General features: G+C 40.2%; 3 protein-coding genes across 7 annotated transcripts; 1 reads left to right on the top strand and 2 right to left on the bottom strand.

The window, feature by feature from the left end:
• Nucleotides 1-1,515: 1,515 nt before the first annotated feature.
• LOC117559357 (DNA polymerase III PolC-type-like) lies at nt 1,516-9,552 on the bottom strand. 4 transcript variants are annotated; one of them, XM_034236082.1, is made up of 3 exons: nt 9,459-9,552; nt 5,282-5,343; nt 1,516-2,304 (listed from the first exon to the last, which is right to left on the bottom strand). In XM_034236082.1, exons 2-3 carry the CDS (start codon nt 5,331-5,333, stop codon nt 1,778-1,780), a joined length of 579 nt encoding a protein of 192 aa, XP_034091973.1. In that variant the 5' UTR covers nt 5,334-5,343; nt 9,459-9,552; the 3' UTR covers nt 1,516-1,777. The 4 variants fall into 4 exon arrangements, with proteins under 4 accessions (XP_034091973.1, XP_034091971.1, XP_034091972.1 ...); XM_034236080.1 differs by lacking the exon at nt 9,459-9,552 and adding an exon at nt 5,523-5,870; XM_034236081.1 differs by lacking the exon at nt 9,459-9,552 and adding an exon at nt 5,524-5,870 and having other exon boundaries at nt 5,282-5,333.
• On the bottom strand, nt 6,817-9,752 carry LOC117559355 (DNA polymerase III PolC-type-like). Its single transcript, XM_034236076.1, has 3 exons — nt 9,460-9,752; nt 9,220-9,271; nt 6,817-7,618 (listed from the first exon to the last, which is right to left on the bottom strand). Exons 2-3 carry the CDS (start codon nt 9,269-9,271, stop codon nt 7,077-7,079), a joined length of 594 nt encoding a protein of 197 aa, XP_034091967.1. The 5' UTR covers nt 9,460-9,752; the 3' UTR covers nt 6,817-7,076.
• An 11,192-nt stretch (nt 9,753-20,944) lies between these two features.
• On the top strand, nt 20,945-24,211 carry LOC117559354 (DNA polymerase III PolC-type-like). 2 transcript variants are annotated; one of them, XM_034236073.1, is made up of 4 exons: nt 20,945-21,571; nt 21,744-21,795; nt 22,644-22,658; nt 23,409-24,211. In XM_034236073.1, the coding sequence occupies exons 2-4, from the start codon at nt 21,744-21,746 to the stop codon at nt 23,939-23,941; spliced, it is 600 nt and encodes a 199-aa protein (XP_034091964.1). In that variant the 5' UTR covers nt 20,945-21,571; the 3' UTR covers nt 23,942-24,211. The 2 variants fall into 2 exon arrangements, with proteins under 2 accessions (XP_034091964.1, XP_034091966.1); XM_034236075.1 differs by lacking the exon at nt 22,644-22,658 and having other exon boundaries at nt 20,988-21,571.
• The last annotated feature ends 1,605 nt before the right edge of the window (nt 24,212-25,816 follow it).

The following is a 25,816-nucleotide window of genomic DNA, read 5'->3' as shown; positions in this document are numbered from 1 at the left end:
CTTCTTCTTCTTCTTCGTCTTCTGCTTCTTCTTTCTGTCTTCTTCTTCTTCTTCTTCTTCCTCCCTTATTCTGTCTATGCTAATTGCCCGCATGGGTAAACTCCCTCGACGAGGCTGCTCGCTTTCTTTTCTTGATCGCCCCTCTCCCTCTCCACTGGAGAACACTTCACTGTCCGCTTCATTGTAGGATTTTCTGCTATGTCTCTTACTTTTAATTTGACCATCTCTGTTATTAAGTTATGGCAATACTAATACATAAAGTTAATTAGATACCTTACAAATTACTGTGCTCATAAAGAATGATAAGAATAAGAATAATGCATATTGAACTGGTTTCATTAATTAGTGAGTTTATTTAAGGTAATTATAGAAGCCCTATTTTATCAGTATGTCTGCAATGGTCAAACTACATTGAATTGTCCCCATTTTTTCTTTAGTAGTTTCTAACATTAGATATTTTAATGAGATATGGACCGCAAAACTAAAAATGTCCCTGGTTTTCATTTTAAAAATCAAGTCACCGAATGCAAGTAGTTGCCTTAGCTTATTTTGTTGTGAGATGATGATGTGAATTACTGTTCAAATTAGTTAATGGTCGTTTTGGTCTTATATTTTTTTTCGGGGGGGAGGCCCTTTTTCCAGTTTAGAGCAATAGCCCCTCTAAATGTCTGTTCACGTCCCTGGTCTTCACGGCATTTAGCACCATAGTCGCAAATCAGGTTGGCAACAGATGGGAAAAGACTGTATTCTGACCTGCTCGTGTATAGGTTCTCTTTACGGTAGTTGAATGTTGCTCTTCGCCCTCAAAGAGCCACTCTAAGGGAATGCAGGAGAGAACAGTCTTTCTTTTCCGTGGATAAACAAATTAATCAAGTCTTGGTGCCTCCTGTTACAGGAGGCCTCTGCAAGGTCATGCACAGTTCCAACAGTATAAGATAACAGTAGCAAACATTGTTCCCCAACAATAATTATTGATGCATTAAAGTGTTCTCAAAGCTGGTAAAGGAGCAGCTAGTTTGAATGACTTTGTATTCTGCAGGGTAGCTTGTGAATTTTACTCCAGGTGGAACTAAAGTCTGATTTAAGGGTTGATTATATTTCACATCATTAATCCAAATATGTATAGTAAATAAAGATATTAAATAAATGTAATGGAGTAAAAGTACACCATTTACCTCTGAATTGCACTGGAGTAGAAGTGCAAAGTAGCATAACATGGAAATACTCAAGTAAAGTAAAGTTCTGATTCTAAAATACAAGTATCTCAAAATTGTTCTTATTGCTTGAGTAAATCTACTTAGTTACTTAACACCACTGAGTGTATATCTCTAACAATGATGTTGTTGGTGGATATAATGCCACTGAATATAGTGGTTTACAAGTTTATTACTACAGGTAGAGAAGAAAATGAATATAATGATATATGATGTTTGAAAAACAAAGCCAGCCATGCCTTCAAGGAGTAGACATTTCTCCCTGAATGATGGCTAGAAATGAGTTGAATAAATTGTATAGAAGAGTCAAATTAAAGTTTAATGGTAATTTAAACATTATGCTTCGATTTAAAGGAAATACAAAAACAAACACTTTGAGCATGACACATCAATAACATCAAAAAATACGAGTATTATTTAACATGGTGTCACAAGCATTATGTCAGAAATCACACGTTTTCTTTTGTTATGCCGATCTGTACAACCACCTGTGGGTAGATGATGAGAACACAAAACAACAAATGTTAACTTTAGTATTTAATATTTTAATGTTGTTCTGTAGATTAAATCCAGTCGGTGACATCCTCGATGTCATCATTGTCGGGATCCCAATAATTGAACAGCTCTTCCAGCTGTTTGGCCTTCTCCACTGCATTATGGGCATTGTATTTCCCTCCCAGGAAGTAGCGGACCAGATACGGCCGATTAAAAGTTTTCAGTTTAGGATAGAGATTCTTGCTCAGCTGTAAGGTATCCACAAACCCAGACACCACCTGTTTGAACTGCTCAAAGAGGGAGAACTTCTCCAGCACTCTCATGAGCACCCTTCCATGAAATCTCCTTGAGTTGTGGGCCGCCAGCAGCACGGGGCCGGGGAAGCGGCCAAGGTAGTCAATGAAAGTTGTTAAAGAATAGTAAAGTGTCATAGTGCTCACAGGCACATCGTGGAGGAACAGTTGGCCATAACTGACGGTGAGGCCGTTCACTTCTGTAGCTCTCTCTTCGATGGGGATGCAGGGGAGGATGTAGCGGTTGAAGATGGTATTTTCACAGCTGGCCGCCAACTGGACGATGTAACAAGATGTCACGCCTGCATGCAAAAAAGGAATTTATTTAATACAAAATATAAAAAGATATAGTCAAAATGATATAGTGGTCATCTTTTGTTCATCAAACGGCTTAATGTTTCCCATTAGAACAAGCGGCTCAAAGCCAAAGGGACTTCAACTACATTCTTACAGAATACTTTGATATTCTGTAAAGGACAGACCAACTTAACGACCAAGTTGAGATACAATCTTTTCAACAACAAAGACTAGTTAAGGACCCTCATAAACCCCCGAGACACAGATAAGAAGCAGACCCTAGTACCTCATTCACACCAACGCAACTCCGGTTCAAGCTCCGTGCTAGAGCTTTTCAGGTTCAGAACCGGTTCTTCGGTTTAGCTCTGGCTCTTTTCACACCGACTAGAGTCCGACTGGTGCTGAGTTATTGCGTCATCGTTTGCGTCATGACGTAACCGTTTGCGTGCCTGCTTCATAAAGCCAAACCGTGCGGATGAAATCAGTTGCATTAATTTCTTATGGCTCTATCTGCAGCTTTTCCGGAGTCATTTCTATGGTTTAGTATATTCTTATAAAAAAGTGTACTTGTGTCAATAAAGGTTTTTTTAAAACACAACTGCTTCCAAGGTCGGTCTTATTTCTTAAGGTGGACTGAACCATGAGTGTGGAGTAACGTTGTATCTTTCATTTAAATGAACTGTAACCTTCACCCAGGTATGTAACAGCTGTTCTCAAATGAACAAGTGAAGTAAAGTTTAATATTTATAGTTTTATAGATTTATAATGAGAGGTGATCAACGTGAATGCTCAGGTTCCACCTTAACACGCAGACACGTTGCTTCACCATGAGCAGAAACCTTTATATATAGTCTATGGCAGAAACACTGAAACTCTGAAACTCTTGTTAAGTTTCTCCATCGTTGTGTACAAACTGGATAAAACGCGGGCTTCTTGTTGTTGTTCAGGAGTTGATCTGCCCCTGCCCCCGCCTCGACGTAAGCGTGACGTATGTGGTGCTTTTGCTCTGGCCGGACAATTTTTTGGTGCTTGAAACGAACCGGATTCTGGAGCTAAGAGGCTGCTACGCTGCGGTGTGAAGAGGAAAACCCGGTGCTTTTCAAGCTCCAGCTCCGAACCGGCCCTGAAACACCGTTGGTGTGAATGATGTATAATGCCCCTTTCACACCAACACGTTTTCAGCTCCGGCTCGAAGCTGGAGCCTGAAAAGTGCGGGTTTTTCCTGTTCACACCGCAGCGGCGCCTCCTCTTAGCTCCGGAATCCGGTTCACTTCCAGCTCCAAAAAATTGTCGGTCTAGAGGCAAGAGCTTCGGAGCTAAGAGGTGGCGTCGCTTACGTCTCTCTTACGTCGAGGCGTGCAGGAAACTAAACCCACCGCCCCTGAACATGGGTCGACTGTCATGCCTGCCTACAAGCAGTAGTGCTTATAAACACACTTTATAAAGTCAGGCAACACTAACCAGGCTTCGTGTGATTCTGTTTATTTGTACCTTACTTTGACCATCCGTTCACTGTTATTGATCATTGTGGAGAGAGGCAGACGTTTTGTTTTGTATTATAGCAGCTATCGGATGGAAACAATACATGGGCTGCACAGGTTGTCATGTCCGACTATCACAAGTAGAATCATAATACAAATACGCCGGTAAAATGTGCTTGTAGAAAACGGTTTATGCCACAATAGGATAGCAATAGCAAGTAGTCAGTTTAGCTTCGGTTGCTATGCTAACATCACCCATTTTATACCAGAGAAACTTTCATAACAGCGTTGTGATACCAAACAGCGTCAATTCAGACTGAGACACATTCACTTAAGGGGAACTGGGGATATTTATCAGCTGCTTGTGTGAGTCGGACAGTGAATACTTTAGAGCAGTGTGAGCTAACCGGGAGCTAACGGGGGAGAATAAACTCCCGTGGAAGAGCAGCCAACACTGCAGCGGTCGGTAAATGCAGCAGAAACACATTAATAAACAATGAACCACGGCACTCTGGAGAAAAGTATAAGGTTGGAGAAGTCGTTATTCAATTTAATCTGGCTTCGTGTGATTAAAAGCAACACGATCATCGACCCGATGCAGTTCCCCGTTGTTGTTGTTGTTGTTGTTGTTGTTGTTGTTGTTGTTGTTGTGAGCGCCGTAACGCCGCTGGGGAGCAAATCAGCGATGTAAACAGTGACGTCATGACGCAGCAGCGGCAGCACCAGTCGGGCTCTGGGCGGTGTGAACAGAGCGGGAGCAGAAAAGGGAAACCGGAGCTGAACCAGAAAAGCTCTAGCTCGGAGCTAGAAAGGGAAAAGCGCTGGTGTGAAAGCCGCATAAGAGAGAGTTTAAAACAATACAGGATGGGGGCTGCTAGAGGTGTATCCCCCCCTCCCTCCTAATCTGTGCTCCTTTTCCCCTCAGTCAGAAACGGGTTTGTTGCCAGGTAGGATGGATCACCACACATACGAGGAATTTGACTTGATGTCATACATAAAATATAAAACAAAAAATCTTTAAAAAGTACACAGATAGCGAACACTGTAAAAAAAAAGATCTCCATAAAATAATTAAAAGCAATCAAGAAAAATAAAAAAGACAATTCAAGCCATTTCTACATGCCATCTACACAACTAATTGCAGTTAATTATGAACTTTTGAGCTCAATCAAATAATAAAAATAAAAATACATATTGTTAGCAAAGTGATCAATGGCATACTGTTGCCCCTCAGGCAACAATCTACCTTTTTGGTCCTCACACGACTCTTTAATTTTGTTCGTAAATACATTATTTAGAATATTATAATACCAGACATGTCTGTGTTCACTTAAATGAGGGGTTGGTGTGTGTATGTGTGTGTTTCTGTTTCACACACACACACACACACACACACACACTCCAGGGACCCCAAAGCTCCCCAAAAAAACGTGAAATATTTTCTCCTAATAAGCAACTATAGTAAGTATTAATAAACAGACATCAAGTAATTGTTATTTACCTAATCCTGTGGTCTCAAGTTTAAAGAAAACGATGGTACCCTGCCGAGCCATCTGCAGGTATTAAAAGAAAAAGACATTTGAACATACATAATTCACTTATGCTTTGGACAAAGAATTAAAAGGTAGTACTCAAAAAGTTTGTAGCATTCAATATGTATGCTAGCTAATTCAAAGTAGAAAAGTTAGGCGACTGATAAAGACGCAAATGTATAAAAGAAAGAGAAAAGTTGTCAGAACTCACCGTGGACTCTGAAATAATCCTGTCACTGCCACAAAACCTCCACAAACTGAACTGAACTAGGAATAAATGCTTTGTTGTTATTTTGTCAGTGTCCTCGTGTACTGACTGACCCGCCTGTCTTGTCTTGTCCGCCGCAGCTGCAAAACTAAGCGAGTTTCCCGTGAATGTGGAAAGTTCCCCGCAGTCCGTTTAGTTTCAGTTTCAATACAGGTCTACGGTTTTGACCCGACTTGGCCCAGAGTTCAGGCTGCTGTCGTCACTGTTTTGTGGAAAACAAATTAAACTAATGTTGGTTTTAAACTAAATAATCATAATGTTGAACTGTCCTGCTCTGCTCTGTGAGGGATACTGGAGACTACCCTCTGAACATGGGGGGTGTTACAGATCTCCTGATTAAGTGGTCGTGACACCTACAAATCCTGCCTCCATGAAATGTACCATTGTTAACTACATGTATGATTGGCTTTAGTTTGTTTGGATGGAAGTAAGTGTTTCTAAGACATGTATTACCAGATATCCGAAACCAGACATAGATCATGCTGAACTTTTGAACAATACTCACGCTTTACGTCTCGTTTTTAAAAGTTTGCATGCAACATGTCACAATAGGAGGCCCTGTGGTTTTGACACCTTGAGGAATGTTAACAAATGAATCAAGTCTTGGTCCCTCTTTGCAGCCATCTGCAAGGGCATGCACAGTTCCAACAGTATAAGATAACAGTAGCAAACAGTATTTCCCCCCAACAATAATTATTGATGCATTAAAATGTTCTCAAAGCTGGTAAAGGAGCAGCTAGTTTGAATGACTTTGTATTCTGCAGGGTAGCTTGTGATTTTACTCCAGGTGGAACTAAAGTCTGATTTAAGGGTTGATTATATTTCACATCATTAATCCAAATCTGTAAAGTAACTAAAGATATTCAATAAATGTAGTGGAGTAAAAGTACACCATTTACCTCTGAATTGTACTGGAGTAGAAGTGCAAAGTAGCATAACATGGAAATACTCAAGTAAAGTAAAGTTCTGATTCTAAAATACAAGTATCTCAAAATTGTTCTTATTGCTTGAGTAAATCTACTTTGTTACTTAACACCACTGAGTGTATATCTCTAACAATGATGTTGTTGGTGGATATAATGCCACTGAATATATTTGTTTACAAGTTCATTACTACAGGTAGAGAAGATAATGAATATAATGATATATGATGTTTGAAAAACAAAGCCAGCCATGCCTTCAAGGAGTAGACATTTCTCCCTGAATGATGGCTAGAAATGAGTTGAAGAAATTGTATAGAAGAGTCAAATGAAAGTTTAATGGTACTTTAAACATTATGCTTCAATTTAAAGGAAATACAAAAACAAACACTTTGAGCATGACACAGAACATCAAAAAGTATGAGCATTATTTAACATGGAGTTTGAGGTGTCACAAGCATTATGTCAGAAATCACACGTTTGTTGTTATGTCGATCTGTACAACCACCTGTGGGTACATGATGAGAACACAAAACAACACATATTCACTTTAGTATTGTAATGTTGTTCTGTAGCTTATTTTAAAGCGTAGATCCAGTCGGTGAACTCACTGATGTCCTCATTGTAGGGTTCCCAATAATTCCAAAACAGCTCTTCCAGCTGCTTGGAATTCTCCACTGCATTATGGGCATTGTATTCCCCTTCCAGGAAGCAGCGGACCAGATACGGCTGATTAAACCATTTCAGTTGAGGATAGAGCTTCCTGCTCAGCGGTAAGGTATCCACAAACCCAGACACCACCTGTTCGAACTGCTCAAAGAGAGAGAACTTCCTCAGCACTCTCATGAGCACAATTTGATCAAATCCCCATGCGTAGTGGGCCGCCAGCAGCACGGGGCAGAAGAAGCTGCCAAGGTATTCAATGAAATATTTTAAAGAATGGTAAAGTGACACAGTTCTCACAGGCTCTCCGTGGAGGAACAGTTGGCCATAACTGACGGTGAGGCCGTTCACCTCTGTAGCTTCGTATTCAATGGGGATGCCGGGGAGGATGTAGCGGTTGAAGTTGGTATCTTCACAGCTGGCCCCCAACTGGACGATGTGACACGATTTAGTGTCTGCATGCAAAGAAGGAATTCATGTTATACAACATATAAAAAGATACAGTCAAAATTATATTGTGGTCATCTTTTGTTCATCAAAAAAATACTTTGATATTCTGTAAAAGACAGACTAGCTACTTAACGACCAAGTTGAGATATCTTTTCAACAACAAAGTAGTTAACGACCCTCACAAACCCCTGAGACACAGATAAGAAGCAGACCCTATAGAGAGTTTTAATACAGGATGGGGGCTGCAGGAGGTGTTACATCCCCCCCCCCCTCCCTCCTAATCTGTGCTCCTTTCTCCCTTTCTACTTCTGAAGATTTCCTTAAAACAATTAAACGCCAACAAGAAAAAAAAGCAAGACAATTTAAGCCATTTTGACATTCCATCTACATAACTAATTGCAGTGGACTAATTATGAACCTTTGAGCTCAATGAAATAATACATATATCAATAAATATTGTTAACAAAGTGATCAATAGGTGCTTTCACACCGCAGTACTTTTCCCACTTTAGTTCCGATATAGTTCCGAAATGTTGCGTTCACATAAAAAAAAACCGGAACTAAAATGACTTAATGAGAACCTCTTTACCCCCTTTTCCGTCCCTGCTAGAGAGCAGGTACTTTCGTGGGAGAAAAAAATTCCTATTTATTTCTGATTGGCTGGGCGGATTGCAAACCACGCCCCGTAAAACTCCCAAAAGGTTTTGTGAAGCCGCCATTTTATTATGCCTTCATTAGCATTATTAGCATTAGCATTAGCCCAGCGCAGAAACGCAGAGAGACTAACTTATGGCAACACAAAAGAAAACATGGGAGCGGTGGAGATGAGGAGGTGTCGGCGTTCTGGCGATTTACTCGGAAGGCTTCAGTAGAAGCTGCTGGGACTCCCAGCAGCTTCTACTGAAGCCAGTCCCCAACTCCGGGGACTTCGGGTGGCAGTACACGCCGTGAAGTTATTTGCGGCCTGCCAGTAAACCCAAAGCAGAAGAAGAAGTGACTTCAGCGGCTTCATTTGCCCGATCTGTACTTAGTTCATGAGAACTAAAGAGTTCTGATGAACCTTTGTGGGAAAAGTACTATGGTGTGAAAGCGCCTATTGGCATACTGTTGCCCCTCAGGCAACAAACTACCTTTTTGATCCTCACACAGACTCTTTAATTTTTTTTAAAAATACATTATTTAGAATACCAGACATGTTTGTGTTCACTTAAATTAGGGGTTGGAGGCGGTCATTTCAAGAAGCAAAACCACTGAGTCCTTGGAACATAAAGCCACTGTCTCGCTTCACAAATATCACTTTTCCACAAGTTTTAAATGTATCTGACCTTATATAAAAAATATATGTATGTGCTTGGATATGTAAAGAAGTATGTTTGATTGTTACATATGTATTACTTATATATAATCATTTATATACTAAAACTGTTTTTTGTTCGTTGTTTTGGGTCACCATTCTCTCTGACACAGAGGACAGTGAGCTTCAGAGTCAGGAAGAGTCAAGTAACTCCAGGGACCCCAAAGCTCCCCACAAATACGTGAAATAATTTCTCCTAATAAGCAACTATATTAAGTATTTACAAACAGACATCAAATAATTGTTATTTACCCAATCCTGTGGTCTGAAGGTCAAAGAAAACGATGGTACCCTGCCAAGCCATCTTCACAAATTAAAAGAAAAGGACATTTGAGCATACATTCACATATGAATTGGACAAAGTATTAAAAGATAGTAGTCAAAACGCGTATAGCTTTCAAGATGTATGCTAGCTAATTCAAAGTAGTAAAGTTAGGCGACTGATAAAGTCGTAAATATTTTTTTTAAAAGAGAAAAGATGCCAGAACTCACCGTGGACGCTGAAATAATCCTGTCACTGCCACAAAACCTCCACAAACTTAAATCAACTAGGAATATAAATGCTTTGTTGTTATTTTGTCAGTGTCCTCGTGTAGGCTACTGACTGACCCGCCTGTCTTGTCTTGTCCACCGCAGCTGCAAAACTAAGCGAGTTTGCCGTGAATGTGGAAAGTACCCCGCAGTCCGTTTAGTTTCAGTTTCAATACAGGTCTAGTGTTTTGACCCGACTTGTCCCAGAGTTCAGGCTGCTGCTGTGGAAAACATAATGTTGAACTGTCCTGCTCTGCTCCCAGACCGTAAGTGAGGGATACTGGGGACTACCCTCTGAAATGGGGGGTGTTGACTGATCTGCTGATTAAGTGGTCGTGACACCTACAAATCCTGCCTCCATGAAATGTACCATTGTTAACTACATTTATGATTGGCTTTAATTTGTTTGGATGGAAGTAAGTGTTTCTAAGAAATGTATTACCAGATATCCGAAACCAGACATACATAATGCTGAACTTTTGAACAATACTCACGCTTTACGTCTCGGTTTTAAAAAGTTTGCATGCAACATGTCACAATAGGAAGCCCTGTGGTTTTGACACCTTGAGGAATGTTAACAAATGAATCAAGTCTTGGTCCCTCTTTGCAGCCATCTGCAAGGGCATGCACAGTTCCAACAGTATAAGATAACAGTAGCAAACAGTATTTCCCCCCAACAATAATTATTGATGCATTAAAATGTTCTCAAAGCTGGTAAAGGAGCAGCTAGTTTGAATGACTTTGTATTCTGCAGGGTAGCTTGTGATTTTACTCCAGGTGGAACTAAAGTCTGATTTAAGGGTTGATTATATTTCACATCATTAATCCAAATCTGTAAAGTAACTAAAGGTACTAAATAAATGTAGTGGAGTAAAAGTACACCATTTACCTCTGAATTGTAGTGGAGTAGAAGTGCAAAGTAGCATAACATGGAAATACTCAAGTAAAGTTCTGATTCTAAAATACAAGTATCTCAAAATTGTTCTTATTACTTGAGTACATCTACTTAGTTACTTAACACCACTGAGTGTATATCTCTAACAATGATGTTGTTGGTGGATATAATGCCACTGCATATAGTTGTTTACAAGTTCATTACTACAGGTAGAGAAGATAATGAATATAATCAGGGGTGCACATAACTTTTTTGCCCTGGTTCTCAAAGGAGCACCTGGAGATGTTGCTTGGTGCTCATCCTTAAAATGAAATAAACCGTAACTTTTGAGGGGGTCTTGACTTTATTTGCCAGACACACGGCACTGAACACACATGCAGAGGTGAACACAGAACACACATGCAGAGGTGAACACAAGACAACATTAGCACGACCAGTAATCCTACAAGCTGTCATCACTACCCTCCTGACTGTTCTCCTCACTGTCTTCCTCTCTGTCAGACATGGTAGCTGATGATGTAGGCCTACTACTTTCTCTCTGGTTCAGTCTGCGATTAGATGCTTGCACCCACAAGTCAACAGCTGGTTTTGGGTCGAAAGTCTCTGTTGTCATCTTAGACAAGTGAATGTAATCAAATAAGTATGTGAACATAACCAATAGCCTACCATAGCCAATAACAAATTAATGTAACTTATTTTATTTGTGTTGTTCATTCATATCTTATTTTACCTTAACATTTATTTATTTATGCATTTTTTTTGTATCTCTCCAGTTTTAAAGGATATTTTTGGTTACTGTCCTATAGTATACATTGGAATGATTTAAAACCTGTTTATCCCAATAATTATAAAGGAGTGCCTTGGAAATATGTGTTTACATAAATTGTGACCAAACCGTTTGAACTTAGACTAAGAGTCCTTTACCTCACTGAGCTGTAGTTAACTTATCAGCCTCTCAGTCTGACTGGAGAGGACTCTCCCTCCACATTATTGTAGAAACATCTTCTTCTTATCTCCGTTAGAGCAGCTAGCACGGCACCAGATTCTAATAACAACAGCGCTGGTACCACCCTCCCTCTCTCCCTCGCTCACTCGCATTTTGTCTGTGAGCTGCGGGCGCCAGATAAGCCAACATCCCCCATTTTCATCAGCGCCCATCGTGGCAAATGAAAGGTGGAACCGGGGTGAAAAGGGTGTTACATTTACTTAATTGTGAATATTGTTACATCAAGGCCGAAAATTAGGATGAGCCCCAACGGTCAAAATGTTTTTTTCCCTCCCAGAACTGCCAGCGCAGCACCTCCCCAGATCTGGCGCCCTAGGCGAACATCTAGCCAGCGCTACGGGCCGGCCCTGAGTTCATATCATGGTTCATATGCAACTCGCATATATCTTTCTCTCTCTCTCTTCTCTCTTCTCTCTCTCTCATCTCTCCTCTCTCCTCTATTTTCTCTTTTCTCTTCTCTCTCTCCCTCTCAATGTTGGTACGCAAATGCGCTTTGTTTCAAATGACCCGGTGCTCTTTTTTTGGCGGAGGTGCGCATGCGCACCTGCGCACCAGTTATGTGCAGCCCTGAATATAATGATATATATGTTTGAAAAACAAAGCATGCCATGCAGTGGCGGCGCTAGGGGATGGCTACTTGTGCTCAAGCCCCGGATATTTTCTGAAAAGCCCCGGATGTTTCACTTAAAAAATTAAAAAATAAATGTAATTTTTTTAAATTATTTTTATAACGTCTCGGGAGTAATGTGCAGTACCGGAGTCCACCAGAGAGGCAGCCACTGTGGGACATTAGCCTGCGTACTGCGTAGCCTGCCCTGAAGAAGAAGTGATCCTTCCTAGTGCCTGACGAGTTTTAAGCTAATAGCCTATAAAGTTATGGATATTAGAAAGTTATTGTCATCGAAGCAGCCGGCGCCACAAGCTGCAGCAGCAGCAGTATCAGCAGCTGACAACAATGTCATCACCAGCAGTCAAGAAATGGAAGATGTTTCAGGTTTGTTAATCTAATGGTGATATCTGCACTCTGGCTGACTGAGTAAGAATTGAAAAAGAGTGATGTAACGTTAATGTTATAGCTAGTAAACATGGAGTAACCACACTAAGTATACCCTTATATGTTAGTATGTATACAGAACATGACTACAAATTATCCTAAGATGTAACGTTAACCCTTCATAACTCAGTCTACTTTTAAGACACAAAAATAACGTATTCCAATTTTTATTTTGTTTTCACACGTGGAATTATACCGGCTCTCGTTTCAGTACACATAACAACAGAACTGACAGGCAACCCTCTGAATCAGACTCCGATTGGCTGTGACTGCATCCACTCAGAGTGTCCGATTCAGAAACGTGACTCTTACACTCTTTACGTCACAAACAAAGATGGTGGATGAGAATAGATCTATAAAACGATAAGCAATGCGCCAGAATCAAGGTGAGACTATCCTTTAAAACTCTACGCACATTCGTTACACCTTAATAAGTAAACGACTATTTGAGTGAGTTAAGGCATTAGTTTGCTTCATTAAAGGGTGTTAATGAGTGTTCTCCAGTGCCTTTTGTCCGCTTTAAGGTGTTATGAAGGTAGGGTTAATGTTGCTCTCAAAGTGCACCAGATTGATGCTTTCAACTTCAATATTTAAAAAAAAATCTTCCCGGGGGAGCATGCCCCCGGACTCCCCGAGAGGAGGCGACGACCCCCCTAAAGGATGTTCGGTCCACCCCCCACTTATAAAAAATAGCACTGTACCCCTGCACCCCCCACACACACCCCCCACACACACCCCCCAACCCAACGACTCCTGGGCTAAGCCCCGGATCTCCTACAATCCTAAATCCGCCTCTGATGCCATGCCTTCAAGGAGTAGACATTTCTCCCTGAATGATGGCTAGAAATGAGTTGAAGAAATTGTATAGAAGAGTCAAATTAAAGTTTAATGGTAATTTAAACATTATGCTTCGATTTAAAGGAAATACAAAAACAAACACTTTGAGCATGACACAGAACATCAAAAAGTATGAGCATTATTTAACATGGAGTTTGAGGTGTCACAAGCATTATGTCAGAAATCACACGTTTGTTGTTATGTCGATCTGTACAACCACCTGTGGGTACATGATGAGAACACAAAACAACACATATTCACTTTAGTATTTTAATGTTGTTCTGTAGTTTTTTTTAAAGCTTGAGATCCTGCTGGTGAACTCCCTGATGTCATCATTGTATATATTTTAATGTTGTTCTGTAGATTAAATCCAGTCGGTGACATCCTCGATGTCATCATTGTCGGGATCCCAATGATTGAACAGCTCTTCCAGCTGTTCGGCCTTCTCCACTGCATTATGGGCATTGTATTTCCCTCCCAGGAAGTAGCGGACCAGATCCGGCCGATTCAAAGGTTTCAGTTTAGGATGGAGATTCTTGATCAGCGGTAAGGTATCCACAAACCCAGACACCACCTGTTTGAACTGCTCAAAGAGGGAACACTTCTCCAGCACTCTCATGAGCACCCTTCTATGAAATCTCCTTGAGTTGTGGGCCGCCAGCAGCACGGGGCCGGGGAAGCTGCCAAGGTAGTCGATGAAAGTTGTTAAAGAATAGTAAAGTGTCATAGTGCTCACAGGCTCTCCGTTGAGTAACAGTTGGCCATGACGGACGGTGAAGCCGTTCACTTTTGTAGCTACGCGTTCGAATGGGATGCGGGGGAGGATGTAGCGGTTGAAGATGGTATTTTCACAGCTGGCCGCCAACTGGACGATATGACACGATTTAGTGCCTGCATGCAAAGAAGGAATTAATGTAATACAAAATATAAAAAGATATAGTCAAAATGATATAGTGGTCATCTTTTGTTCATCAAACGGCTTAATGTTTCCCACTAGAACAAGCGGCTCAAAGCCAAAGGGACTTCAACTACATTCTTCCAGAATACTTTGATATTCTGTAAAGGACAGACCAACTTAACGACCAAGTTGAGATACAATCTTTTCAACAACAAAGACTAGTTAAGGACCCTCATAAACCCCCGATTCACAGATCAGAAGCAGACCCTAGGAGAGAGTTTTAAAACAATACAGGATGGGGGCTGCTGGGTGTGTTACATCCCCCCTCCCTCCTAATCTGTGCTCCTTTCTCCCTTTCCACTTCTGAAGGTCTCCTTAAAATAATTAAAATAATTTGGACATGCCATCCACACAACTAATTGCAGTAAACTAATTATGAACCTTTGAGCTCAATCAAATAATAAATATATCAATAAATATTGTTAACAAAGTGATCAATGGCATACTGTTGCCCCTCAGGCAACAAACTACCTTTTTGTTCCTCACACCGACTCTTTAATTTTGTTTGTAAATAAATGATTTAAAATATTATAATACCAGACATGTCTGTGTTCATTTAAATGAGGGGTTGGAGGCAATCATTTCAAGAAGCAAAACCACAGAGTCCTTGGGACAAAAAGCCACAAATATACAAATATCACTTTTCCTGAAGTTTTAAATGTATCTGACTTTATATAAAAATATATGTATGTGCTTGGATATGTTTGATTGTTGAATACTTATTACTTATATATAATCATTTATATACTAAAACATCGTTTTTTGTTCGTTGTTTTAGTGTCTCTGACACAGATACGCCCAAAAACACATTCAAACATGTATACCAACTACCAACAGACACACACAGACACACGCACGCGCACGCGCACGCAGGGACCCCAAAGCTCCCCAAAAATACGTGAAATAATTTCTCCTAATAACCAGATATAGTAAGTATTAATAAAGAGACATCAAGTAAATGTTATTTACGTAATCCTGTGGTCTCAAGGTCATAGAAAACGATGGTACCCGACCAAGCCATCTGCACGAATGAAAAGAAAAAGACATTTGAACATACAACATTCAAATTATGCATTGGACAAAGAATTAAAAGAAAGTACTGAAAAAGCAAATTAAAAGTAGGAGTAAAGTTAGACGACTGATAAAGTCAGAAATGTATAAAAAAGAATGAGAGAAACTATGCCGGAACTCACCGTGGACGCTGCAATAATCCTGTCACTGCCACAAAATCTCCACAAACTGAACTCAACTAGGAATATCAATTGTTTTTTGTTATTTTTTCAGTTTCCTCGTGTACTGACTGACCTGCCTGTTTTATCTTGTCTGCCGCAGCTGCAAAACTAAGCCAGTTTCCCTTGAATGTAGAAAGTTCCCCGCAGTTTGTTTAGTTTCAGTTTCAATACAGGCAGGGTCGGCCCTAGACTTTTGGAGGCCCTAAGCGAGCTTTGGCTTGGGGGCCCCCTCAATCTAGCGCGTTCTCACTACACACAACACGGAACCAATTTTTGTCTTATGATGTTAGCATAAGCACACATATTGTATACATATGCATGTAAACACTGAAGTGGGATCTGAGAACAGCAACACAGTCTTTAAATTGACTACAAATAACTACCTATAACTAATGACTATATCAACTCAGTGACCAGAAATAGAGAAACTGACATATGTTTTGTTGTTGTGGCTCTGAGTCTGTACTCCAGCACATTGGAATTGAAATGAAACAATAACTATGAGGTTAAAGTGCAGACTGTGACCAAGTATTAAATATGACTATACTTTATTGAAGTGTATGTTAATTTGTCCAATATTACATTTCATCCTTGAGATCAAAAGTAATCTGACATGACATTTACATTAACATAAACTTGAATAAAGTAGTCATATTTAGATAGCACTGATGAACTGACAGTACAGAATAAAAAGACTGATAACGTGACCATCACTATTCACAGATAGATCTTTTTAATAATGGTGTCCAAGACAGCCAAACAAACAATGTTTACAGAGCAAAATCTATTGACAGGTTATCACTTTGAAAATGCTAAAATAACACTCAACACTAAAACAGGGTCTAAATAGATTAAAAATAATATGTTTAACCTGTTTAGCCCTGAGCCTGTTTTTCAGGTCTCAGGCATGAAAATGACATTTCCAGAACAAATGACCATATCTTCCCTTCTAAAAAGGGTTAAATTAATAATATTTTTCTCAAAGTAATGATAAACCTGTGAGTTGGATGTAGAAAAGTCCGAATCAATATAGATGTTTTTTTATTTTAAAGAAAATTCAGATTGAACATAGTAAAAAAACTGTAAATTATAGTGTCTGTCCAAAAATTATTTTTTACTTATAGTGAAAACTACCCTTGGATGATGGTAAGGTAGACTAAAAGCTTTAGGAATCCAAAGTACAACATATAATAAGTACCCTGTATCAAGATTGATGCAAAACAAGTGACATTTGACCTTTTTAGAGAGGTTTAGCAAAAGAAAACTCGACCTCTGAGGTGATTTGGGTGGAAATGGGGATTTCTCTGAAACCCATTGGTCGATTTTGGTGATTGACATCTCTTTCTGACCGTTAGAGCCAATACACATGGTAAAACAAAAAGGTGGGGGGCTTCGGGCACGCAGTTTTGCATCAGAGTGATTTGAATACATTGAATACGTTTAACACATTGAATACTTTGAATTCATTGAATACATGTAAAACATTGAATACATTGAATACATTTAACACATTGAAATATTAATATACATGAATAACAGAGCTTGATAATATAATTTAAAGAGCAACTTGCAGGTTAGACACACCAGTGAATACATGTGTAGGAAAATAATGAATACACTACATTTTCAAAAAAATATACAGAAATATACACTACAGTGACATCTGGGGCCCAAGCCCCCAGGAAGTGCGCCGGAGTCTGATGAGAATATTCATTGTGGCCAAACGGCGGTACTACACTTCCTTTAGGTTGCCAGGCCCGGAAACACTTTTTTCCATTGAATTACATTGGGAAAGAGTGGTCTGTAACTCGTTGGATAATTTTTTTAAAACTAAATAAACTACCCAGTATGAACGTTTGTATAGCCCTTATTAAAAACATTCGTTCCTCAAGTTGTAAAAATGTGCTAACGTTATTCTGAGAGTTATTTCCCTCTGCATTATGAACGCGCATCTAACCCACGGGACCGCGCCGCCCGGCACGTTCATGTTACGTGTTCAGCACTACATGAGTTTATCTTTACCCATGGATGCACAATAAGAACGGACCCATATCACCTTACTGCCAGCCCACGGAGCTGTAATAATGGATATATTGCACATGTTTGCTGTAATTCATCATTTGTAAAATATTATACTACATGGGCTGTATGATTAAATCTTGTACCGAAAATGTTGTATTAAATAAAGTTAATATTACCGACGTTAGATTAACGTCCCTGTAGCTTATTATTGCACTAAGAAGCTTATTGCACTGTATATATATATATATATATATATATATACAGTGCAATAATTCTTTCATGCTAAATGAAGCTCTGTTGGATATCACTAGATCCTGTTACAGCGTAATATAAGTACTAGGGCCGGGACTTTAACGCGTTAATTAAGATTAATTAATTACACAAAAATTAACGCGTTAAAAAAATTAACGCATTTTAATCGCACTTATTTTTGCACCGCGGAACGTTTCTCACTGGATGAGTTTCAGGCGTACCGATTATACTGGAGCACCAACTAACGTTCATGACTTCAGACAACAACAAACCACAGTGAACAACAGTGGGAAATATTGTTTTAAAAAACGGACGGATGGAAGCGTCGATAAGAGCACGGTTGTGTGCAAATTATGCAAAAAGGAATTCGCATATCACCGCAGCACATCAAGCCTCAAGTATCACCTCAATGCAAAACATATAGCAGCTAGCGTGGAAGCTAGCGTGGACGTTAGCCTCTTTTATCGCGTTCACACTATACAGTCTATGGTTCACACCAAAAAGAGCCGGTACTAAAATTAGTTCATGAGAACCTTTTTACCCCCACGAAAGTCCCTGCTAGAGAGCAGAGAGCTGCTAGAGAGCAGGGACTTTCGTACGGCTCTTTTGTGAGAAAAGAGCTATATTTCTGATTGGCTGGGCGGATTGCAAACCACGCCCCGTAAAACTCCCAAAAAGTTTGGTGAAGCCGCCATTTTATTATCCTCGCATTAGCATTATTAGCATTAGCCCAGCGCAGAAACGCAGAGAGACTAACTTATGGCAACACAAAATAAAACATGGGAGCGGTGGAGATGAGGAGGTGTCGGCGTTCTGGCGATTTACTCGGAAGGCTGCTGGGACTCCCAGCAGCTTCTACTGAAGCCAGTCCCCAACTCCGGGGACTTCCGGCCGGGGACTTTGGGCGGCAGTATACGCCGTGAAGTGGTTTGCGGCCTGCCAGTAAACCCAAAGCAGAAGAAGAAGAAGTGACGTCAGCGGCTTCATTTGTTCTCATGAACTAAGTTCTCATGAACCTTTGTGGGAAAAGTACTGCGGTGTGAATGCGCCTAATGGTATACTAAAATCCATGTGAAAAAAATTGCTTCTCACTGTTCTCAAGTCAAATATTTATATGCGATTAAAAATGCGATTAATTTCGATTAATTAATTACAAAGCCTCTAATTAATTAGATTAATTTTTTTAATCGAGTCCCGGCCCTAATAAGTACATAACGATTGATGTGGACATTAGCATAATTACTAGCTAGCCGCCAGCTGCTAACTGCCGCCTCGTTAATATCAAATCCATCATAATAACAAACCATTACCATGCTGTCATGAACGCACGGTGCTGTTACGTGTACGCAAATTGACGTGCTTGATGTGAACGAGCATTTTGGTTAAAGTTGCGCATGCGCTATGAGCGCACATACGGGTACTTCTCAGGCATGCCGGGTAATCTGTGACGTTTCGCTCTCTCAAAAGTTGGGCCATTTTATCATCATGCGCTAATGAGCAACTCTCATAGGAATGAATGAGGCCCCGCCTCCCACGCTGTATCCAGTTCTTGTTATACATCCATGGTCACTACCCGATCCGTCCCCCTGCCCGATCGGTAGTGCGCATGTGCGAGATCGTCCGCCATATTGGACAACTCCGGACGGCAACCCAAGATGGACATTTGACACAGTGGCTTTTAGCAAAGCTCAAAAAGAAAACTCGAGAGAGATGAGTTATTGTTATTACAACGTGACTTCACTATTATTTAACAACTCTTTTTATTGGGTTCTTTTATTTGGGGTTAAGTACATTGTCAGAATAAGTGAGAAATGGATTTAACTTATGTTAGACAGCCATATGCCATACATTTTTGCATACATTCACAGTAAATAGTAGGCTTGTTTGAGACAAGCGAGACCTGCGCAGACCTGCGCAGTTGCGATCAACGTCTTGCTAGTGCGTTGCATGATGGTTAGTCATTTTGTCCGACTTGCTCTGGAGGCCCGCCTACATGAGACGTTGAAATCTCGCGGGACAAAGACGCCCGCAGCCTTGAGAGCGAGGCGCGGCGAGGTGGCGCAGTTGCTCTCCACGGGCTGCGGAAGCGAAATGCTTGATGGGAAACGACTCGCTGGTATCTCGAGCTGAGCGCTCATTGGTGGTTTTTACCACGTGCTGCTGATGAAACTCTCCAATTGGCTGGCAAAAGTTTGTTGTTGTTTTGTGTCAGTTTTACGTCGCCACATCCATTCCCATTTTTCATCATTGTTCCACAATGTTTATCATCATGAAATTAATATCCATATATTTTATACTATACTTGCACTGCTTACCGTTTCATACTTTATATATCTTAGCATATTCATACACACTGTTCATACTGCTCACAGGCTGATATCTAGTGTATTCATACCCCTCACTGTTTATTCATCATTCAATTCATTCTATATTTTATTCTGTCTATTGTGTACATTACTTTTCACTTCACTGCTTGTTGCACCTGGTTAGAAGCTAAACTGCATTTCGTTGTCTCAGTACCTGTAATATGTGCAATAACAATAAAGTTGAATCTAATCTTGAGCAGGAACAAATGTATTTACTTAGTACATATCTGACATTAACGATTAAACACATGTGTGCATTCTTTATAAATGCAAACCGAGTCAAGCCGACTCCGGAGGTGGCGGTATGCACCTTAAAGTTGTTTGCAATCCGCCAAATAACCGAGAGAAGAAGAAGGCGAAGAAGAAGAAGAAGAAGACGAAGCTGACTCCGAGCTGTCCGACTTCAGGCGAGCTTTTTGAGACCTCCCCCGGCTGCGATCGGCTATTCTCGTCTACTATCGAGGCGAGCCGCAACGCGTCTCAAACAAGCCTATTTAGTCAGTATGATAACTGCGCCGCCTCGCTCTCAAGGCTGCGGGCGTCTTTGTCCCGCGAGATTTCAACGTCTCATGTAGGCGAGCCTCCAGAGCAAGTCGGACAAAATGACTAACCATCATGCAACGCACTAGCAAGACGTTGATCGCAACTGCGCAGGTCTCACTTGTCTCAAACAAGCCTTCTATCCGGTGAATATTGCGTGTGGACGGAAGCTTTTTTGCGATTGCGTTTGCGTTAATCCTATGCGTTTAGCCGTTTTCGTCCTCGTGTGGCCGGGGCCTTATACTGTTGGAACTGTGCATGACCTTGCAGAGCCCTCCTGGAAGACAAGACTTGATTCATTTGTTAACATTCCTCAAGGTGTCAAACCCACAGGGCTTCCTATTGTGACATGTTGCATGCAAACTTTTTAAAACAGAGACGTAAAGCGTGAGTATTGTTCAAAAGTTCGGCATGATGTCTGGTTTCGGATATCTGGTAATACATTTCTTAGAAACACTTACTTCCATCCAAACAAACTAAAGACAATCATAAATGTAGTTAACAATGGTACATTTCATGGAGGCAGGATTTGTAGGTGTCATGACCACTTAATCAGCAGATCAGTCAACACCCCCCATTTCAGAGGGTAGTCCCCAGTATCCCTCACTTACGGTCTGGGAGCAGAGCAGGACAGTTCAACATTATGTTTTCCACAGCAGCAGCCTGAACTCTGGGACAAGTCGGGTCAAAACACTAGACCTGTATTGAAACTGAAACCGAACTGCGGGGAACTTTCCACATTCACGGGAAACTCGCTTAGTTTTGCAGCTGCAGCGGACAAGACAAGACAAGCAGGTCATTCAGTAGGCTACACGAGGACACTGAAAAATAATAAAAAAGCATTTATATTCCTAGTTGATTTAAGTTTGTGGAGGTGTTGTGACAGTGACAGGATTATTTCAGCGTCCACGGTGAGTTCTGGCATCTTTTCTCTCTGACTTTATCAGTCGCCTAACTTTACTACTTTGAATTAGCTAGCATACATCTTGAAAGCTATACGTGTTTTGACTACTATCTTTTAATGCTTTGTCCACTGCATATGTGAATGTATGTTCAAATGACTTTTTCTTTTAATTCGTGCAGATGGCTCGGCAGGGTACCATCGTTTTCTTTGACCTTGAGACCACAGGATTAGGTAAATAACAATTACTTGATGTCTGTTTATCAATAGCCTACTTACTATAGTTGCTTATTAGGATCAATTAATTTAACGTATTTTTGGGGAGCTTTGGGGTCCCTGGAGTGTGTGTGTGTGTGTGTGTGTGTGTGTGTGTGTGTGTGTAGTTGGTAGCCTATACACGTTAGAATGTGTTTTTACTGGATGGTTATGAAACAAAAGCACACACACACACACACACACACACACACACACACACACACACACACACACACACACACACACACACACACACACACTGTACTTGACTCTTCCTGACTCTGATGCTCACAGTCCTCCGTGTCAGAGAGAATGGTGACCCTAAAACAACGAACAAAAAACACTGTTTTAGTTTATAAATGATTATATATAAGTAATATGTATTGAACAATCAAACATACTTCTTTACACATCCAAGCACATACATATATTTTTATATAAAGTCAGATACATTTAAAATGTGTGGAAAAGTGATATTTGTGAAGCGAGACAGTGGCTTTTTGTCCCAAGGACTCTGTGGTTTTGCTTCTTGAAATGACTGCCTCCAACCCCTCATTCAAGTGAACACAGACATGTCTGGTATTCTAAATAATGTATTTTCCAAAAAAATTAAAGAGTCGGTGTGAGGACCAAAAAGGTAGTTTGTTGCCTGAGGGGCAACAGTATGCCATTGATCACTTTGTTAACAATATTTATTGATATATTTATTATTTGATTGAGCTCAAAGGTTCATAATTAGTCTACTGCAATTCGTTGTGTGGATGGCATGTCCAAATGGCTTAAATTGTCTTTTTTTATTTTTCTTGATTGCTTTTAATTATTTTAAGGAGATCTTCTTCAAGGTATGTATCTTGTATTTTGTAAATTGTGTAACTTGCTGCTGTTAAATACCGTCAAACTATGTGTAATATGTGCTTTATGTGCAATATATACTTTATATACATATGCCATCTTTAATAACTGTAATATATACCGGGCTGCTAAATCCTAAGAACTGCTACAGGACTTGATTTGTAGACTTGATTTGTTTTTTATCTGTATTTTTGAAAATGATGTAACTTTTTTTAGTTATCTTTTTTTTAGCATATTGTTTATTATATTATAACTTAGTACTTTTTAACGCATGTAAGATATGCAACACTAAGCTGTCTGTGGCTCTTTCCTGCTTCAACGCTGCAAATGTCCCCTCTGTGGGACTAATAAAGGTATTCTGATTCAGAAGTAGAAAGGGAGAAAGGAGCACAGATTAGGAGGGAGGGGGGGATGTAACACCTCCTGCAGCCCCCATCCTGTATTGTTTTAAACTCTCTCCTAGGGTCTGCTTCTTATCTGTGTCTCGGGGGTTTATGAGGGTCGTTAACTACTTTGTTGTTGAAAAGATTGTATCTCAACTTGGTCGTTAAGTTGGTCTGTCCTTTACAGAATATCAAAGTGTTCTGGAAGAATGTAGTTGAAGTCCCTTTGGCTTTGAACCGCTTGTTCTAGTGGGAAACATTAAGCCGTTTGATGAACAAAAGATGACCACTATATCATTTTGACTATATCTTTTTATATTTTGTATTACATGAATTCCTTCTTCTGAATTCCTTCAGACGCTAAATCTTGTCACATCGTCCAGTTGGGGGCCAGCTGTGAACATCTTACCACCTTCAACCGCTACATCCTCCCCTGCATCCCCATCGAATACAGAGCTACAGAAGTGAACGGCCTCACCGTCAGTTATGGCCAACTGTTCCTCCACGGAGAGCCTGTGAGAACTGTGTCACTTTACCATTCTTTAAAATCCTTCATCCACTACCTTGTCAGCTTCCCCGGCCCCGTGCTGCTGGCGGCCCACAACGCATGGAGATTTGATCAAATTGTGCTCATGAGAGTGCTGAGGAAGTTCTCTCTCTTTGAGCAGTTCAAACAGGTGGTGTCTGGGTTTATGGATACCTTACCGCTGAGCAAGAAGCTCTATCCTCAACTGAAACGTTTTAATCAGCCGTATCTGGTCCGCTGCTTCCTGGGAGTGAAATACAATGCCCATAATGCAGTGGAGGATGCCAAACAGCTGGAAGAGCTGTTTTGCAATCGTTGGAATCCAGACAATGATGACATCAGGGAGTTCACCGACTGGATCTAAGCTTTAAAATAAGCTACAGAACAACATTAAAATACTAAAGTTAATATGTGTTGTTTTGTGTTCTCATCATGTACCCACAGGTGGTTGTACAGATCGACATAAAAAAAAACATAATTTCTGACATAATGCTTGTGACACCTCGAACTCCATGTTAAATAATGCTCATACTCTTTGATGTTCTGTGTCATGCTCAAAGTGTTTGTTTTTGTATTTCCTTTAAATCGAAGCATAATGTTTAAAGTACCATTAAACTTTCATTTGACTCTTCTATACAATTTCTTCAACTCATTTCTAGCCATCATTCAGGGAGAAATGTCTACTCCTTGAAGGCATGGCTGGCTTTGTTTTTCAAACATCATATATCATTATATTCATTATCTTCTCTACCTGTAGTAATGAACTTGTAAACAACTATATTCAGTGGCATTATATCCACCAACAACATCATTGTTAGAGATATACACTCAGTGGTGTTAAGTAACTAAGTAGATTTACTCAAGTAATAAGAACAATTTTGAGATACTTGTATTTTCGAATCATAACTTTACTTTAGTATTTCCATTTTATGCTACTTTGCACTTCTACTCCACTACAATTCAGAGGTAAATGGTGTACTTTTACTCCACTACATTTATTTAACATCTTTAGTTACTTTACAGATTTGGATTAATGATGTGAAATATAATCAACCCTTAAATCAGACTTTAGTTCCACCTGGAGTAAAATCACAAGCTACCCTGCAGTATACAAAGTCATTCAAACTAGCTGCTCCTTTACCAGCTTTGAGAACACTTTAATGCATCAATAAATATTGTTGGGGGAAAATAGTATACTGTTTGCTACTGTTATCTTGTACTGTTGGAACTGTGCATGACCTTGCAGATGGCTCCTGTAACAGCAGACTTGATTAATTTGTTTATCCACGGAAAAGAAAGACTGTTCTCTCCTGCATTCCCTTAGAGTGGCTCTTTGAGGGCGAAGAGCAACATTCAACTACCGTAAAGAGAACCTATACACGAGCAGGTCAGAATACATTTGGACCTGATCATTGATTCTCAAGCCGGTGTCGAGTGATATTTTTCCTAACAATTCTAATAAAACATATTCAATATATATTATTCTGAAATGGGCCAATCTGCATAATGAGTGCTTTTACTTTTGGTACTTTTTGTAATGGAAACTTCTGAAGCAATGGAGACAAATCTCAGTAAGACAGGGGGAGAGCTGGAGCTTGATGGCAGAAACTGATGGTTTATTTGAAGTTGCGGTCCGGAGAATTAACATGACGTGTGAGTGGACACAGGGGTTGCCAAACCAATTCTAAAGATCTGTCGCTTAGTCGGAGGTTTTAACTTGTTCAGAGTGTATAATCAATAGTCTCCATTAGCAAGACTAACAAAGTGTGGACACTAAATCTAACTAAAACTGCCGTCCATGGCCAAAGAATGTATGCCAGTGGGACCTACGCACCTGATAAGAAGGATTTCCGGATGTTCCTAAACAATAAATTATCTCAGGCCAGCTGGTGCTCGGTCCTGAACTGGCAACAAAAAAAGCCAGAGCAGTTCCTCCCTAAAGGAGATAGCAACCATGCACTCCCCAAGGCCGAAGACCTATGCCATGGGAAAGGAGACAGAGGAAGGAGAGAATTATGAACTGTGTCAAAGGTTAAACACCTAAGCAAAAATATTCCCCAACACTTTTAAGTATATTTTAAAGCTAGTCATTTTGTACTTTTACTTGAGTGGCATTTTGAATGCAGAAATTGTACTTGTAACAGAGTATTCCTACACTCTGGTACATCTACTTGTACTTAGACAAAGGTAAAACATTTCCACCTCTGTATACAGTGCTCCAAGTATTTGTTTTTGAGCT

The sequence above is a fragment of the Gymnodraco acuticeps genome, unplaced genomic scaffold (assembly GCF_902827175.1).
Source record: "Gymnodraco acuticeps unplaced genomic scaffold, fGymAcu1.1, whole genome shotgun sequence".
In the NCBI taxonomy this organism is placed as follows: Eukaryota; Metazoa; Chordata; class Actinopteri; order Perciformes; family Bathydraconidae; genus Gymnodraco; species Gymnodraco acuticeps.
The sequence above is the reverse complement of the archived record's forward strand: the minus strand, read 5'-3'. Positions and strand labels throughout refer to the sequence as shown.